The sequence below is a fragment of the Homarus americanus genome, unplaced genomic scaffold (assembly GCF_018991925.1).
Source record: "Homarus americanus isolate GMGI-L3 unplaced genomic scaffold, GMGI_Hamer_2.0 scaffold52512, whole genome shotgun sequence".
In the NCBI taxonomy this organism is placed as follows: Eukaryota; Metazoa; Arthropoda; class Malacostraca; order Decapoda; family Nephropidae; genus Homarus; species Homarus americanus.
Genome location: NW_024735442.1, coordinates 2,338,004 through 2,357,081, shown reverse-complemented (window position 1 = coordinate 2,357,081; position 19,078 = coordinate 2,338,004). Strand labels below are relative to the sequence as shown.

Here is a 19,078-nt window from a genome sequence, read left to right as displayed (position 1 = left end):
AAATAGTAGGCTGGACGTAGGTCACGCTCGGAGAGTGGGGAGGAGCAGCCCTTCACCTCCAGTATTACCAGTGTTGGTAAGAGTAAAGTTTGTACAAAGAAAAAAGTGGCTGCAAACCATAAACTTGAGCTAATATCTAGAAGCAGAGAAGAAGAAAGTGAAACAGATGTGCAATGTGTTAAGTGGCAAGCGGGGTGTGGGTGTGCGTGGGTGAAGGAAGAAGTCTACGCAGTTAGCTGCTCCCTTCCTGCAACCCCACCCCAGAAAAAGAAAAAACTAAAGCCTCCAACTCCTTCCAAGTTTGTTCCCATGGCCGTGGAAACTGATTTGGAGCTATCATCTCTGTCAGTTGACCCTATGTGGAATATAGTGTGTGTACAGGTGAGGAGAGAAGTGTCAGTGATGGAAGTTTCCACGATCTATCAAGTGATGGAGAGGAGGAAGAACAGCCGTGTGATCCAAAACATGCATTAATTTTGTGTGGAGTGATGGTAGAAATTTCCAACTAAACATTCATGATTTTGATAACAGAATGTCTGGTGTCACAGACGAGTGGCTTCATGATGAAGATACCAGTGAGATTGAATACTTTCAAACATATTTATATTGGTGTTATTGTAACAAACAATTATCATATATATTTGAGGGCAGCATAAGTACACACTTAGGCCACATTTGCAAGATCAGGTGGATGTGTTAGTTTGCAAAAATTTGTTTTTCCCTTGCTTCTCTTGATGCCCCTTGTCAAAAAACTTAAGATACCAGATTACTGGAAGAATGATGCGCTAATACCGACCCCAGTTTTCAAGAAGTTCATGCCCAGGGAAAGATTTCTTCTATTACTGAGATGCTTACACCTCCCAGACAATAACAATCTTGTGGGAATTTATAGGTTGTGAAAGATTGGGCTATTTTTTACAATGATTACTGACAAATACAGAAAGTTCTTTATCCATTCCAAAAAATGGTACCCGGTAACTGATGAAAGCTTAGTTTTGTTCGAGGGATGGCTTTTGTTCAAACAGTACATTTGCTCAAAAAGACGCAGACTTAGAATAAAACTATTTGCTTTGTGTGATTGTGAAATGGGAATTATTCTGGGCATGATTGTATATGCGTCCAGTGATGTTGATACTGTATACAGTACTGTACCTAAAAATGACACATAGGTGCAATAGTTAAGAAACTAATGGTCAGATATTTGGGAAGGGGACACACAGTATACACAGATAACTGGTATACTTTCCCTGCTCTATGCCACTTTATGCATTCTGAAAAAAATGGAAATCGTCGCAAATCAGAAAACACGCCAAAATTTTCTACAGCAACTCAAGGTGAATTGAAGTCATCTGGCCAAATATTGTATTAGCTATAAACTGGCATGATAAACAGGATGTGTCAATCTTGACTACCCTTCACAAAGGGGAAATGAAGGACAGCGGAAAAGAGAAATATATAACAAAAGAAAAGATCATGAAGCTGGATGCTGTCATTAATTATAATAAGAATGAAACTAACCGATAAAAGTGATTGTCAATCTAGTGCTACCGAATGAGAGATACTGAAATGGTATCATAAACTGATTTTTCATGTTATGGATGTTACCCTTCTTAATTAAAGTAACGTGTGCCTTGTATAAACTGGAAAAAAAGAAACTTTTACTGAGAGTTTATTTACAATGTTGTATGCCAGATTCTGGAAAAATACATCACTGAAAGTTGTTCTTGAAAATCACGCAGTGCAACACAAGTCCTGGACACACTCTTTGCCAATGAATTCATGCTTCAGCATTATCTGGACAATATAGACAAAGAATAAGGGAATAAACCATAAGAAACAAATCGAGTTTAACGCTTGTAGAAACATGACTGCAAGACCTTATATACACAAAAACTCGTCACCACATCACATCCTGAATACAAAGTAGGATTGTGTGCTGTTCCATGTTATCGTGACTTTCACACTAAGAATAAATAGAGTACGGGGGGGTCCCCGGGTTACAAACGAGTTCTGTTCCGGAGGAAGTTTTTAAGTCGGATTTGTACGTAAATCGGAACACATGATATGTACATACCGTACTTACAGAACAATGTTTAAAATCCCACTATATCATAGCCTAAGTCCTAATATACATCTAAAATCACTTAATTTAAGACAAAAGAAGAAATAGAATGAAAAAATACAGTAAATGAAAGTAAAAAAAATAGTCATCAGGAAAATAAAACATTGTAAATTTCAAGTTTAACCCTGTTCTCTATTGGCAGGCATTCATAAGTCAGGGACCCCCTGCATTGAAATGCTTAGTGTTCTCTTTTATAAATATACTGTATGTACATAATTAGACAAGTATAAATAATTGAAAAAAAACTTATGATAAGGAAGTACTTTCATTTTGTAAATATTATTTTACTCCTGTACTGTACTGAACAGTATAGTATTTTAGAAAAAAAAAGTTTTGAGTTACATATATGAAAATAAGCTAACTACTAAAATACTAGACCGAAACATTGCCCAGACATCCTCTCGTCCCTCAAAATAGTGGGGCAGATACACTGACAAAATTTAGACGAATTGTGGGTTTTGTGGTAAAAACACCAAAATTGGCCCACAGTAAATGAATAGAATGAATCCTAAAAGCAAACCTTTGTCAGGTCTCAAAAATGGTTGACTGTTAGATTCTGTGGGATAACCAAGAGTTGTTCTTTAAAGCGCTTCATTTAGTGATGGCAAGTATGAACACAGAAATGGCCTACCAAGATGTAGTCAACTCTCTTGTAGGTCACTCACAAGCCTCCATATACTGTACGCAGTGAGCCTCCATAAACTTCAAGCATTCAATATTCCATTTTTGCCTTGAATTCTAAAGCTTATATAAACTGTACACCATTTAAATAGAGCTGTAAGGCCACAAAACCTCTATCTGCACGAACCACACACACATAAGCATAGAATGGGAATGTATACAGCTGCTCCTCGACTTACGACGGGGTTAGGGACCCAATTCCAGGTTGTAAGTCAAATTGGTCCTAAGTCGAAAATGCAAAAAATAATACATAGAAAATCTAAAATGAACTACAGTACAGTAAAAGTAATCAATAATGAAGAATGAATACAGTGTTACTGTGCACTTACCTTTAATGTAGTCAGCTGAATGCACACGGGGCCCCCATAATTTTTTAATTATACATGGAGACTACATTAACTGGATGAAGCAGAGGAGGAGACAGGGCTGGGTGGGTCATCAATGTTGCTTTCTTCAGACAGGTTGACATACAGGGGAAACTTGCTTGTTGAAGGTATTGGATCATCTTAAGGAAGTGAAGAGGCAGCACTGGTGGGGCATGAGGAGACAGCAATGGGGGACTTCTTAAAATATATGTCCAATTTAGACTGCACAGTTTGCTTTATCTTTTCATTGTAAATCTCCCTGTAGCAATCAAGTGCATCTTGGATCATTCTGTCAACTTTTGCAAAATGATCAACATTTTTATCCATTCCATCAAACATTTGCATCCCCTTATTAATTGTAACAAATGACTCTGCCATTTGTTTCACTGAATAATTTTTGGGGGGTGCAGGTTCTTCTTCTACATTTTTACTCTCTTCTTCCTCTGCAATTTTCTGTGCATCCAGTTCAATAAGATCCTCGTTACTTAGCTCTTCTGCTACACTTTCAACCAACTGGTCAACATCCTCATTATCAATTTCTAACTCCATCTGTTTACCCAACTCCACTATCTTGTTACTAATCGCAGAAATTACTTCATCTTCATTATATCCTCTCAAACTGTTCACATATCTTTTCAGAACTTTCTTCCATATTCCATTCATGCGCTGACCTGTAATCTCATCCCATGCTGCAGCTATGTTCTTTAACATTTCAAAATGTTGTAGTCCTTCCAAAACTCTGAGCGTTTTCTCATCTTCAGTATCAGCAACAGCCTGAGCGAAGGTCGTACGTAAATAATTCGCTTTAAAAGCAGCAATAGCACCTTGATCCCTGGGTTGGATGATAGAGGTAGTGTTAGGTGGAATGTAGACTACCTTAACATCAGGGTGCAGGTCGTCCAGGTGTGGTGGGTGTCCCGGAGCATTATCCAAAATTAACAAGATCTTGAATGCAATCCTTTGTTGCAGACAATACTCCTTGGCTCATGGAATGAAACAAGTCAGGAACCAATCCTCAAACAGTACTAGGGTCATCCATGCTTTCTTATTACTGGGATAAAACACTGGCAGTGTGTGCTTGCTGACATGTTTAAAAGCTCTTGGGTTCTCTGAATGATATATCATGAAGAGCTTTATCTTGAAACCGGCTTCATTCCCCCCCAACAGCAGTGTAATTTGGTTCTTGAATTCCTTGAATCCCGGCATTGTTTTCGCTTCTTTGTGGATGTACGTCCGCCTGGCATGCACTTCCATACTAAGCCAGTTTCATCCATATTAAGTATTTGCTCAGGCAAATTTCCCTCCACGATGACACGATCTAGCTCCTCCTTAAAAGCTTCAGCAGCACCCACATCAGCACTTGCTGCCTCTCCACTCACCTTTACACTATGCAAACTGTAGCGGTTCTTAAACCTATGGAACCACCCATGACTTGCTATGAAGTTTTGGTCGCACTCATCTCCTGCCTGCTCCTTCAGGCTTTCAAAAAGGCTTCTTGCCTTAGCCTGTAGAGTTAGAAGGCTTAAGGGTACACGCTTTTGTATCTGATCTTCCATCCATATCACAAGTAATTTTTCCATCTCATGAACAGGACCTTGTCTTTTTTTCGTTATTATTGTTCCCTTTATAGGTGCTGATCCTTTCACTACCTCACGAATGCGTTCCTTGTCCTTCAAAAGTGTCTCTATGGTCGAGTGCGAGAAGCCTAGGTTGCGTGAAATGGTAGCTACAGTTTTTCCATTTTCATATTGCATTATTATCTTCATTTTTGTCTCAAAAGTAATTGACTGTCTCCTTTTTCTTCTGAGCACCACCAGCACTCTCACTTCTACGCTTGCCAGTCATTCGAAAGTGAATTAGAAATGAAAATATTGTCAGTACACAGCGCAATCACTATCAACAACAACGACGGCCAAACACCAACTAAGCGCTTTATGGCGTGGATGCTGTAGCCAAGAGGCGACCCAGCCCACGCGAAGCTCTCGTACGGGACGGAAACGTTTCGGTCTAGAAAATATGCGCGTCATTTGAAACATTTTTGGTACCAACCGTGGCAGTCGTACGTGCGGGTGGTCGTAGGTCGAGTATGTTGTAAGTCAAGGAGTAGCTGTACTGTACTGTGTATATTCCTATGTACAATCAAAGACAAAAGTCGTGTCGCGGTTTTCTCCGAAGATTAAATATATTGTAACTCATGAAGCATTATGAGAGCCCCTACACAAGGCAGATCACACCAAAAGTTTAGCCCTTCGGCATATGTTTTCACCAAATTTCATGACACAACTTTCATCTTTCATTGTACCTAATTTTGTCTTGATACCTTTCATCATCTATTTTCACATGCACACTACTCAAATAAGCCATTCTTACCTGAGGTCTGATGGGCTGGGGAGGTGTGGGGTGAGGTATATGTCTACCTGCCATCATGGCCGCTGAGGGATCACCCTCGAATGCAGCCTGGCTCCACTTCATCCACCTTCAATATAAAAATACAAAGTTTATTAGTTAATAAATACCTGCAAACTTAAGCACAAGTAACTCAGAATATGAAAAGATATGCATGTGCAATCAGGGATGGGCTAAGATTGGCTTGGGCCCCGGGCAGTGTCCCAACTATGGGCCCACTTCCCTGGTGTGTTGACATCCTACAGGAAATTTCATTAGTGGGCTAACTGTAAGAACACTTACTGAACATTCTCTTAATATTATATTATGCTTCTCATTAACCTCATCCAATAAACTGAATAAAACAATCAATACAGTATACTGAAGAAACTGTAATGTACCCAAATAATCTTCTGAAAAGAAAACATCCCCAAGTTATGATAAACAAATTTAGAGAACAAAAATAAAGAATGTCAAGGGTGAAACAATGAACATAAATCTGTGCCTACAGTAATTCCTAGCAAGATAAATGAAAAGGTCAGATCAATTCTAAAGTATGAATTATTGTGAGTTTCCTCAAATAACAAGCTCACTGTATCACACTACTGTACTACCAACTTCCTGAACAATCAGTGATGTCCAAGTAGCTTTTTCCTGTAATATGAAATAAATTTACAAATAAACATTTTAAGAACATTGGGTTTGTTCCTGAGTTGCCAGAAGACAACCACAGAAAACAAAAGACCAAAGTTGTGCGGACTGGAAACCCGCAGCACCAGGTGAGAGGCTCTTTCTTACTGCCAAACAGGCACATCATTATTAGGTTGTCACATACAGTACAAAACACTTGTAAAATGATATAAGAGAAGTAAATCCTCCATTCATACTTTATACAACATTAGAAACTAGATGGCCTAGTCCAAGGAGACAATACTTTTACTTTTTACTTTTATCCTCTTCACCACTGATCTGGTCACATCTCTGTTATGCGCTGTTGGCAAGTACTGGACATGCACTGCCTCCTGAATGTAACTGAACCTGCTCCACAACACTCTCTTGGAGGATGTTCCACGAGTTCACAACTCTCACTCCGAAAAAGTTAGCCCTCACAGTTTACTGGACTTGCAGGTTCTTCAACCTTGAGCTGTGATCCACCTCGCCGAGTGACTGGCCATATATGAGGGAATGATCCTCAAATTTCATCTTATGGCTGAGCCCAGCACTATAGACTATAGTATGTTCATTTTGGAGTTATAAAATAAGCATGACTAACATTCTCTTATGTGGGTTTGTGTTTGAATACCAGTACAGTACCATACTGTACATCACCATAACACAAGAGATCAGCCAATTTATAGTAGTACAGTACTGTAACTTACTACACTATATTAATGCTCTCTTGTACTTGTCTGGCATTTTTTACAATGTAAATGATATCTGTCTTATGTCATATCACATACCTGTCTAAAGAAATTCAAAATGTTATGTTGACAATAGTGGGTGAAGAGAGTGGGTAGTCAAGGGACTGCCCAGCACCGCCTGCCATCCACCTGATTGACAACTGATGGATAAATACTCATAAATGTGACATCCTCTGGCAGATATGAAAGAATGTGAGTAGTGCCCATTTTATGTATTCAAAATGGACAGACTAAACTGCTGGTGGGTCTGATCCCTCACTCCTCCTATAAGCTAGTGTAGAGGATTAGCTAATGGGAATGAATGGGGGTGATTGTCCGGGAAACCAGCACGGTCAAGCTCCAAAAGAAGGGCGAGGTGCACATTTGTCCACATATCATGACACATTCACAAGGCCACCTTTCTCTAGTTCAACAGAGAAAACCTTTGCTCCCTTTCCGAGTGACAATTGTAGGAAGGGAGAACTAATAAATCATAAGTTTAGTACTGGCCAGAGAATCCAGAAAACCTCTTAAAAGGAAGTTACCTGAAACTGCTCTAGATGTTAAAATATATTGGCAGATATATATATCATATAAAAACCGGTATGAGCTTCCATGGGAAAATGGTATAAGTTGCTACTTTTAGGTGGAATGACTCACTGAAAGTTAACACTGTACCTGCATTGTATGTACGTACATATCTTTTACAGTACAGTATTCTTATTATTTGTTTATTTTTTTACGGTGTGTAGTGGTTCATTCTTCCTAAATTCAGATATAATTTATTGATGGATTGCTAATAATTTCAGAGCCAGAGCTGTAGATAGAAAGAGTTCAGTCAACTCGGTGATTTGAGCCATGTTGTTATACTCAGTTGATGAAGACATTTGCGCTCGTACTGTAGAGGATGGTGGTGGTGGTGATGAGGATGATGTTTATTCAGTAAAATTGTTATACATGTTTAAAATTGGATAAAAATACTAATAAACTATGTGGGAGACAGCCCGAGAAGACTTCCCACCCACTGAGTAACAACATGGCGCCCAGTTGGCCGAACTCTCTCCATCTATGGCTCTGTTCAAAGCTGCACAGTGGCTCCAGCAACACAACCACTTGCTGCTGTGGGCGAGCTGTAATCAATTTTCAGCCGAGACTTTTATAAATATACTTATTTTAATGGTACTGTGAGTAAGGAAATTTCCTTTGGATTTATTTAAGGTGCAGTAGCAGGCCCTGACCTCCATGCCTTTGACTCTATAGCAAATTGGCAAAAGTCATCATTGAACTACTGTACCTCTACTACTTTAGCTCGAACAAATCATTGAATGATGATAAAAATAAAATATTTTTAACAGTGCTTCTGGGAGCATGCCCAAATGTGCCACTTTAGTAAATTTAAATGTTTTTTCTTTTGCTCCCCACTAGACTTTCATTCTATGCATTAAAACCAAATTTTTCATGAAAATCCCAGAGAAAACAAACCTTATTAATCATGCAAACACAAAAGACACTGTCACATGGACCACTCAGCAGTGTAACATATATAGTACGGTAAGCCATTCCTGTTAACATCACACACAATCAAACAACATTGTTATGATGGTGGACAACACAAAGAAACTTGTGAAGTATAAAGTCAAGATGATGTCACAACTATGCAAAAGGATCTACTTGAGCTGTTCAAATAGTTGCAAGACTGGCAAAAGCTTCTGACCATTAAATAATGTAAGACTCTGCACGTAAAATAAAACTCTTATTACAACTATTATATACATAACACTTTCCTGGACACTGTTGATAATGCCAAATATCTATGCGTTGTGATAGATCAGTCACTGAAGGCAGCGCAACATGTGGGAGCAGCAGAGAAAACCAGCAACTGAGATTTTAGAGTTATAAGCCATAACTTCACAAACAATAATAAGAAAATGCTCCTTCATCTTTATAAGTCTCTTTTAAGTCCCCTTCTGGATTACTATACTGTACTATACAGGCATGGAAATAGTACAGTACCTCCAAAAAGACATACCACCCCTAGAAAAGATGCAACACAGAACTAGTTAGGTGATGTTAGAACCATTTCATCTCAATTATCCAAGTAGACCGAGGGCCTTAGGATTAACAACACGTCAGACAAGACAAAATACGGCAAATCTCACAGAGCATTCAAAATCTTGAAAGGGATGGAAAATGTGAACCCAGGCCATTTTTTTATGTCACGTACTACCAACATGAGCGGACATAACTTCAGGCTCACCACGCTGTCACGCAAGACAAATATAAGGAATTACTTCTTCACATAGACGGTGATGGATCTGTTGAACAGTCTATCAGCTCAAGCTGTGGAATCAATTACTAGGCTTCAGAATAGCCCTTGACATGACTATCAAGAACAATGGAGGGATCCAACACAGACATGGCCACCTCTAGTTTCAATGGCCATTAAGCAATCAAGGTAACTAAGTTCAATGATGGTTTGTTTTCACTCACCAGAGTGTACAGACCATAAAGAGACAGTGACCCACTTGCCACTTCATAATACAAGTACATTCATAACAATGGGAGTAGAAAGTCACATCTTAAAATGTCCTGTACTAAGTGAGAAAATATTATGGAACATATTTTGTTACTTTAAGTAAATGAATGAGCAAGCAGCCTTGTACTACAGTCTTACCCACCAGACACTACTCTTAACCACATCCCTTAGGTCTGGGCACTTTAACTTGTTCACCCAATAACAATTCAAGTCTATCAACCTTTCTCCCACTAAAATTAACAGGATAAAGTGTATAAGTATATAACTACACCTAACTTTTAGTGTCCTCTTCAGTGAATTAATATAAAACATGCTTTAAGGTAAATAAGACATCTCATCATCTGAATATAGATTGGCCTTACACGGTTAGTTTACCTACAGCCCATAAGAAAAAGTTGACACCCCATGTTATCCCATATTCCAAAGAGAAAACTTAAGTGACAACACACATTAACTTCCCCATACCTTTATTTCTCGTATCCTTAGGGCACCGTTGTCAATTAGTTAGTCCTAAACCTATTCCGTCCTATTTTAGCTGACTGTTGGTGAATACGTCTGCCTGCTTGTCATTCCCGGAACATGGCGCTGTGGCCTAAACAATGAGGAAAAGATAAATTTATACGTATTTTTAGTGTTGTTCCATAACTTATACGATAAAATGAATTAATAAGATTGTCGCCTATGGAGTGGGTGTGCTATTTAATAACTTATAATAGTAAATATGAGGGTTATATTATAAAGAAAAACAATAAAAACAACAAAGGTTGAGTGAAACATCATTGCCAGGAATGACTCAAATGACGACCATGATGCGTTTAACCTCAGTCTTCATTAATAACTACCTTATTATCTACACTTATATACGTTAACATACTATACCATAAACAATTTAAAAATAATTAAATGTCGTTGGATATCGTTACATAAAACAAATGATATAATGTGTATCTTAATGTTGTCCCGTTATAAATTTAAGTATATGAATGATACTCGTGATTTTATTACTTTATAAAGAAAATCTATAAAATACACTAGCATATTATATGATTTTTTTTATATCTTGATCAAATAGAGTAAAAAAAACTCATCAAATGTAATCACCTGACGCACAGTTGAATTATTTTTCCTCCAGCCTGACTCACCAAACACTAGATAATGCAATGCATCTTCAAGTCAGAGTATGCAAATTTCCACTGCATCTATTCAACCAAACAATTGTGCTAACTTTAGTGCATATCAACCAAACAGTAGTGCTATTATCTCGCTATGCTATCCTTAAGGGGACTAGAGTAGCTGTATCTATCCAAATTTTGTGTCTAGTCTAGATTTACTACACTATAATTATGTTATAGGTAGTTAGAGTAAGCTGAACCTGACTGATGATCAAGGTGATTTTACTTCAGTGTTTTTTTATATTATTCGTCAATTAATTAAGTCCAAAGGGAGACAGACTCGTCAGGAGACATGCGGTCTAAAACAACGTAAGAAGATAAGAGAATTATCATTTAGTTATCAAGATTTCTTCCAAATGGGGACAAACTTGGGGTTACAATTTAAATATCCCGTAAAATATAAAGCGAGATGATTTTCATAAAGATTCTAATTTAATAATAATTATTTTATAAATGAACCAGTGGAAGTTTACACAGGAGTCATAGATTCCCAAGCCTGTTCTTTGTTGTCAATATATTTTTTGTTTTCGAATGATTTAATAAAAGTTATATATTTTTTAATTTGCAGGCATATATATCTACAAGGATATTATTCCACAAGTACTATTATCCGGTCCTATAATATATACCAATAATATGTTTGAGTTGGTAGTGTCTGTGTGTTTACGTTTTGTGCTCGTTATTATCCAGCACAGATGTCACATATTCTTCCTTTATTTCTTTATTATATTTCCTTTAAATGAATATAACAACATCGTTCTTATTGTTATTTAAATATTTTTCCACACCAAACCTAATAAAATATTTTAAGTTATGGATAAATTTACAAATATACAATTTATTTTCCAATTCGTCCAACTCACAGTCTGTGGTAGTTAAGAACAAACAAGCTGTGGTAGTGGACTGTGGTGTCCTGTGGTAGTCTCTGTCCAGGAGAAGTTTCCTTTAATAATAGACTACAGTATTTTGCTGACATGGATGGGAAGCGAAAAGCTGATTATATGGCCGTGGTCATTCAGGCCAAAAAGCCAAGACATGAAATGGTTTTACATTCTGGAGAAAAAGGCCTCGTTCAAAGTGTAAGACTAGTTAACATGGGTAGTTGATAATTGAATTAGATACTGAATTATGACTGATTGGTCTATAGAGGTCCATCTCCCTTGAAAACACCTGTTTGGTATTATGGTTTAAGTCGGTAATATATATGGACTTGTTAAAATCAAACATAGTTCACTGATGGTTCACCATATATATTTCCATGATGGTTTTGTCATTTCACTAAATACATGTATGAAAAGGCCATGAACTACTCGCTGCTGAAACAAATATAATGTGTTTTTCTGTGTTCTGTTGGAGAAAGAACAGTAATGTTAACTTTTTGTGCTGAATAAAATCACCTAACGTTAAACAAAAGTGGCGTCCCTGTAGTGAACGAGTTAGTGGAGATAGTTTATTAATTATGTAGTTCAGAAGTAGGTATTATTTTACTATAGGACATAGCGCGCCCTTAAGTTATAAACTACTGAAACATTTAGGTCTCGCTATTCTGAGAATTTTGAACCCCATATATACCTACCGGAAATGGATAATAGCGACACAATTGAATTTAATTGATTTTATGTAGTTTTCAGTCTTCGTCTGTTAGGAGATGTTATCGGCGCATCGTGCATACGCAATATTGACTGATGTTGGAAGAGAGAAAAAAAAAATTTAAATGGAAAAGGGTTTCAACTTGGCCATAATTGTGGTATGGCTATGAAAACAAACCATCACTGAGCTATAGGAACAAACCATTGAATATTGCTAATTGGTATTAAAAAAATTATTCAAAGTTTTGCAATTGTAATTTGAACTTGCTTGTATATGTTGCAGGGTCCCCCAAGAACAAGTAGTCTCATGTCTCCCATCATGCAGCTCTCAGGCCACCAGGGAGACATCTTATGTGGCAAGTTCCACCCTGAAGGAGAGGTTGTTGCTACTGCTGGCATGGACAGGCAGATCCGTAAGTACAGCTCATAGGGATGAATTCCACCGAAGAAGTAAACTTCATCGCCTTCAGTTTATGGAAGGGTTATGTTCCTGAAAAGTATATAACCATATTTACTGAAACCTATTTTTCAATTGGCTTCAATTATTGAATCTACAGTGTTTGTATTCAGCATGCAATCAAGGAAGGTTCTGTATTCATTCCATATATCACTTATCATGGTATATTTATGTACAGTAGCTAAAACAACTATCTGTGCATACTTTGTGGGAAACAAAATGAGACCATGGACGATAAATATTGGTATATGAGGGCTGTCACTAGTCACACGTAAAATTTTGGAGCATATCGACCCCCACCTGCACAGATAGATGTTTTAGCTACTGTACTGTACACTCCGCTGAACTCATTCCCATCTCAGCCATTGAGTTTTTCACCCTGTAACTTACTGTTCAAGACTGTTGTTAGCATTTCAGCTTTCATTAGAAATTACCATTATCCAACAGTCTTATCTTCCTTCTCAAATATCTTAACTTTACTCTAGTTTGCTTGCACTTTCAACATCATCATACAGTATTACATTACCAAATTAACATCCTGTGCAGTATCTTGTTCTAGTGATTCACCCATTAACACAATAATAACCTTTACTTCAACTCTCTTCCATGCATTTTTTATTTATGTTAAAGTTTTATTGACTACTTTCTTTTATTTATGTATAAACAAAACAGAAACTTATATTACAAAGTATAAATATGCTAACCTGCTATTTGGTTTGTGTTTTCAGTCTTCTGGAATATTTATGGAGATTGTGACAACTTTGGAATGCTGACGGGTCATACAAATGCCATCACAGACATGCATTTTTCTACGGATGGGACAGTGTTGTACACAGCATCTGCAGATAAGACAGTCATGTGTTGGGACACCACCAGTGGCACACGTGTTAAAAAGCTTAAAGGTACATTTTTTACATAGGAGTCATACTTATGATTGGTAACATAAAACATGTAATCCATCAGTTTATTAATTAACAATAAGGAATTGGTTAACTGGCTAATTTAAATGAGGGGTGAGATATAATGGATATAATGGTTAACAAGAGCTCTTAGGTTTGTTTCAATTTTCAATCACTCTTTGTTCAGGAGTGAACTTTTTCACCAACTCTTGGATCACAGTTGCAATCTTCTAAGGGGAGGACTGCTAAGGTCATTAACTCTCTTAAACTGGCAATATGATTCAGGCACTTGACCTAAAAGATTTAACTTCTTCCATGAAAAGTGACATTAACTTCAATTTGAGAAAAAGACTGTTTAAAGGCTTTAAATGGCACAGAATGATGTATGGATCAAAAGCATTGACATTTTCAGCAGAAAACAGAAAGAGGTTGGAGGCCTTTGAAATGTGGTGTTACAGGGGAATACCAAAAATAAGCTCCAGTGACAGAAAAACAAATGAAGAAATACTAAGATTAGCCAAAACTTCATGAGAAATACGTGAAATGTACAGAAAAAGAAAGATGAGCTACGTTTTGTCATATAATTAGGGATGAGGGGATAACAGAAATATTAATCGGCAAAGTTGAGAGAAGGAGGGCCAGGCCAGGGGAAGGCAGAGACTGGGATGCACGAATTAAATTAAAAACTGGGTCTCCAGAGAGATACAAAACCTTAGAGGATTGGTAAAAACAGCCTATGAACATTTAGAGTGGAAGGACTGTGGTCACCAACCCTTAGATGTAAGGACGGTATGGTGATTAATTAATTGATGGCGTTTTGGATGGGAATGACTTATCCATTAGTCTAATCTGAAAGACCTTGATAAGGATTTACCAAGGATTGATTATGTAGTTCTAGGAATTGCATTGTTAAGAATAATTATAAACTTAATTTCAGACATAGTAGGATCAATACAAAGTACTGTACTGTATCTACACAGGGTAGAATCTTCCTCATCCCACTTCTTATTCTCATAATTTTCTTCGGTTTTAGGGCACAGTAGTTTTGTAAATTGCGTCCATAGTGCACGTCGTGGACCAAGTCTTGTGGTGAGTGGTGGAGATGACTGTACCATTTTAATCTGGGACGTCCGCAAAAAAAGACCGGCTACCACACTACAAAACACATTCCAGGTAATATTTTTTAGACATGTCACCTTTTATTTTTTTTGCCTGAAAAATTTAGCGGATTTTCTAAGCTTATGCTGTATGTGATACTATTACTGGTTTATTTTCAGTAAATATTTCAATTTCTCCTTCTTCAGTGTCTTAGTTTAAACCAGTTTATGGTTTACTTTTCTTCATGATGAACCTTCATGTAAGTTGTGCTTTGTGTATGAAATATGGTCGGGGTTATAAATATTTTACACAGTATTTATAAATAATTTTCCAGTGTGAAGGAAAGCTGGTGAAATACCGGCCCCAAGGGAACTTTCTGTTCATGTATTACTGTACCAAATATTGTGGACATAAAATTCCTGATGAAGATTCTCATACTCATATTGGTCTGAAAATGTGATTATTAATGTCAAAGACAATTTGTGAGAGAGCATTCACGAGCTTTGCCCGTTTCTTCCACCAAGAAAAATAAATTTGCTATTTGTATTTAAGTGAAGACAGATATGCCCTGATATGCTTAGGTCCACCATAAAACAACCAAATTAAATACATTTATTTTCTAGGTTAGAAGAGAACATTTACTTGGACTGACATATCTAAGATTGTAATTTAGCAAAAAAAATTTGTCTTCAGGTAACAGCTGTGACCTTTAACGACACATCAGAACAAGTTATCTCCGGTGGTGTTGACAATGATATGAAGGTAATTAATTTTTTCATTTCCAACTTCCTGCATATTATATAACGTAATGTAAACAGTTGCTGCAGTCACATAAATTAGGAGAGTAATACTGTAGTTATTCACACAACTGCATAGGATATGAAAAGTCATAAGGCTAAAATTTATCTTCTTAAAATTTGAAGAAGTGTGGAGTAAACAACCCTCCTGTTTAACTTGAAGTTAATTTTTGTTTAAATGCAACTAATACATTTGTTCACAGGTCTGGGACTTGAGAAAGAATGGTTTACTTTACCGGATGCGTGGCCATAACGATACAGTGACTGGGCTCAGCCTCTCTCCAGATGGCTCTTATGTGCTCTCAAATGCTATGGACAACACTGTCAGAATATGGGATGTGCGGCCATTTGCTCCACAAGAACGCTGTGTAAAGATTTTCCAAGGACACCAGCACAACTTTGAAAATGTAAGTTGTGTGTAGGGATGCACCAGAAAAAAAAAATTCTCCTCTGGATACTGGATAGTTGCAAGAATCTGGTCTGAATTATGCATAATTAAAAGCATAACAAAATTGTAAAGAACCATGAAAAAGTCAACTCACCACTCCTTGGGATTCACTAATACTACAGTTGTATAAACCAGCAATTATAGCAATCCCATGTAGCTACCTAACTCATTTTTTTTTTTTGGTGTTTACAATTATCCTCGCAAAACAAATGCACACACAAAGCAAAATACTAGTCATTTTCAGGCCCTCATAACATACTGTTCGATAAAAGCTAACATAGCATCCTAGTTACCCTGGTTCTTACATCCCCCAAGTAATATCTCTTGTTCCATATAAATTCTGATGATATACTGTACATTACAATATTACTGCAGTCATATGACTTTGTTTTTTATATAAAATATTCATGACTCTTACTAACACCAAAATAATTCTGTAGGATTTTATATTTGCTGTATTTTCATAATGTTTCCAGATATTATTACGTTGTTCTTGGTCTCCTGATGGGCGTCGTATATCGGCTGGATCATCTGACCGTCATGCTTACATTTGGGACACTACTACAAGACATATCCTTTACAAGCTACCAGGACATAATGGTTCTGTAAATACTGTTGAGTTTCATCCAAAAGAACCAATAAGTAAGTTGAATTTTGTTTCTTGTCTGTTTCCTGTTTACCTACTAGGAAGTGTTCCTTTACCAAAGACAAAAATACTGTAGCAAGGTTTCGGGGGATTTTCATAGAGGATTGGCAGCCAAACAGCTTGATTCTTTTTGTAAACATTTTGAAGTCTTTAGGTTACATACACGCACACATCTCGGCGTCAGCTGGTTGAACTGTGTTATATCGCCCAGAGGATGGTTTGAGTGTGGAAAGAGCTTTTTTTTTTTTGACACAAGAAGTGTGCTATTGTATTATATGATATGCTGTATAAATTTTTGTTTATCATAGCATGAAATTAGAACCAACACCTCCCATCAACCAAAAAGCCCGGCACATTTGTAAACAAAGTGTGTACAGTGCCACTGGTGGCAGACAAACAAATCAATAACTTAAGTTGCCTTTGGATTGTTGGACTAAATTAGAATTTTTACCCAACCCAACCAAAGGGGACAAAGTTCAGATAGTTGGATTTCAGATAAAATAAATTGCACTGGAGATCCTTTTGTATTACAGTACAGTACCTACTGTGTGTTAATGTCCATTCCTTTTTTCTTTTTTTCATAAAACTATAAAAAAAAAATTATTACCATTATTGTAAAATACTGTTCAGTATTGTAGGAGCAGTATACCAGTAAGTACTGTACCACACACCCTTCACTTTTTCCAAAAATTTATAACATCACTTTACTTCCCATGGTGATCAGTACAGTACAGTACTGTGATTCTGAACGATTAATATACAACTATGCTAAAATACAGATTTTATTTTAATAATGGATTTCCTAATTTCAGTTATGTCTGTATCAAATGATAAACAAATCTTCCTGGGAGAAATTGAATAAGCACCGTCTTATGATAGCTGAGAAAGTGTCAAGACTGCCGCTCACCAAATAATAATAAGAGAAGAAATTAATTGAAGGAATGCATGTCATATCCATCTATCAAAGTTTGGAGGCTGGAGATAGCATGTTAATTTGTGAGGAGTGTATAGAGAGAATTCAAGTTTTTCCATAAGAAAATTATGTATATACATTATATGGACTTTCAGCTTGGTGTCTGAGTTTTCATAACTGTAAACAGTATAGTTACTGTATCTACAAAATTTTTTGTTTTGACGGACGATGAAATTTTTGAATGAAATCTGTGTATGATATATTGTAGTACAGTACTACCTGTATACTGTAATATTAAAATTGTTTGAATATGTATTGTGTTTGCACTTTTTGTTTCATATTGCAAGTTACTTGAAAAGTTGAACAAGTATTGACATTGAGAGAAATAAGGAATAAATTTTTAACCATAAAACTTTCACCACATTATAATTTAAGAATGTCACTTGTCATGATGACAATGAATACATGTTTAAGCTCCAGTATTATATTGTGCTGTATACAAGTCACTTTAGATAAAATATGAGAGAAGATGCCATGGGTCCCTGAATACTTTACATCAATCAAGTAACTTGGGAGGTCTCCATGATATTAATGAAGTCAGTAAATGAAAGTGTGCATATTTTTCAATCAATCATTAGCTCTTGATTACACAAATTTAAATGTCATATTGCAATTGAAATGAAAGTTCATTCATATTTTTTGTGCTAAAATTCATTATGTATGATAGAGGAATTTGTTCATTAGTTTATTAAATTTTATAAAATACTACTATCTTAATTTGTGTTTTATATCACTTATACTGTAGTTATAATTTAGATAAATCATCTACAACTTAGTTAAGATCTTTGTGGAGGACACTGTAAGGTCCAGTGCTTGGGTCCTTACAAACTAGGAAGCAAATCCCAAACTTTCCTGAGCCAAACATCAAATTACTCTGATTTTGTTGTGTACTGTACTTCATTATTTGTCTAAGTGTGTGTATGTGTCTGGTTTACTCCACCTTTTCATGTTCATTTACCAAAGAAAAGAAAGAGCAAATGAAATTGGGGTGTTTTAATATAGATGGATGTAATCAGGGTAATAAGGAGAGACTAATAAAAATATGATAAGTGAAATGGCTCTGGACGTTCTGAAGGGCAAAGGAGAGGTATGCTGTGGACAAGTGGCGGTGTAAAGGTGGGAGAATCTGAGAGAGTAGGAGTTAAATAATGAGCGTTGTTCAATAAAAAAATGTGTTTTGTGGTAGAAAATAAATATGATAATCTCAGAATATGTATATCAGATTAAAAGAAAGGTGGGTTATAATAAAGTAATTATAAATGCACCAGGAAATGACAAAAGGGAAGGTGAAAGAGTGTGTGGTTCCTGTCTTGAGTGGCATTATCTTACATGGGTTGGTATACCTGTAGTTTTTCACAATGGTCTTAGAATATTTAGTTTGTTGTCAATATACAGACTTAAATCCTTTTCACATCTCACTTGAGTTAATGTTTCGTGGTCAGGTTGGGTCATGTGATACTTCTCCTTATTGATGCACTATCATGAGCTTAGCCCGACAAGATACACTATA

General features: G+C 36.6%; 2 protein-coding genes across 8 annotated transcripts in view; one reads left to right on the top strand and one right to left on the bottom strand.

Moving 5' to 3' along the window:
- Positions 1 to 10,097, bottom strand: part of LOC121870991 (pumilio homolog 2-like) — a 284,265-nt gene extending 274,168 nt beyond the window's left edge. For 5 of the 7 annotated variants that reach the window (XM_042373000.1, XM_042373003.1, XM_042372998.1 and 2 more), the window contains exons 1-2: positions 9,955 to 10,097; positions 5,539 to 5,644 (exon numbers count right to left, since the gene is read on the bottom strand). In XM_042373000.1, the coding sequence (XP_042228934.1) occupies positions 5,539 to 5,640 (102 nt within the window). In that variant the 5' untranslated portion in view covers positions 5,641 to 5,644; positions 9,955 to 10,097. The remainder of the gene's footprint in view (positions 1 to 5,538; positions 5,645 to 9,954) is intronic. The other 2 variants (XM_042372997.1, XM_042372999.1) reach the window with 1 other exon arrangement.
- A 1,448-nt stretch (positions 10,098 to 11,545) lies between these two features.
- On the top strand, positions 11,546 to 18,285 carry LOC121870989 (U5 small nuclear ribonucleoprotein 40 kDa protein-like). Its single transcript, XM_042372996.1, has 8 exons — positions 11,546 to 11,740; positions 12,534 to 12,663; positions 13,436 to 13,609; positions 14,640 to 14,779; positions 15,398 to 15,466; positions 15,705 to 15,908; positions 16,426 to 16,591; positions 17,408 to 18,285. Exons 1-8 carry the CDS (start codon positions 11,636 to 11,638, stop codon positions 17,455 to 17,457), a joined length of 1,038 nt encoding a protein of 345 aa, XP_042228930.1. The 5' UTR covers positions 11,546 to 11,635; the 3' UTR covers positions 17,458 to 18,285.
- Positions 18,286 to 19,078: the final 793 nt, after the last annotated feature.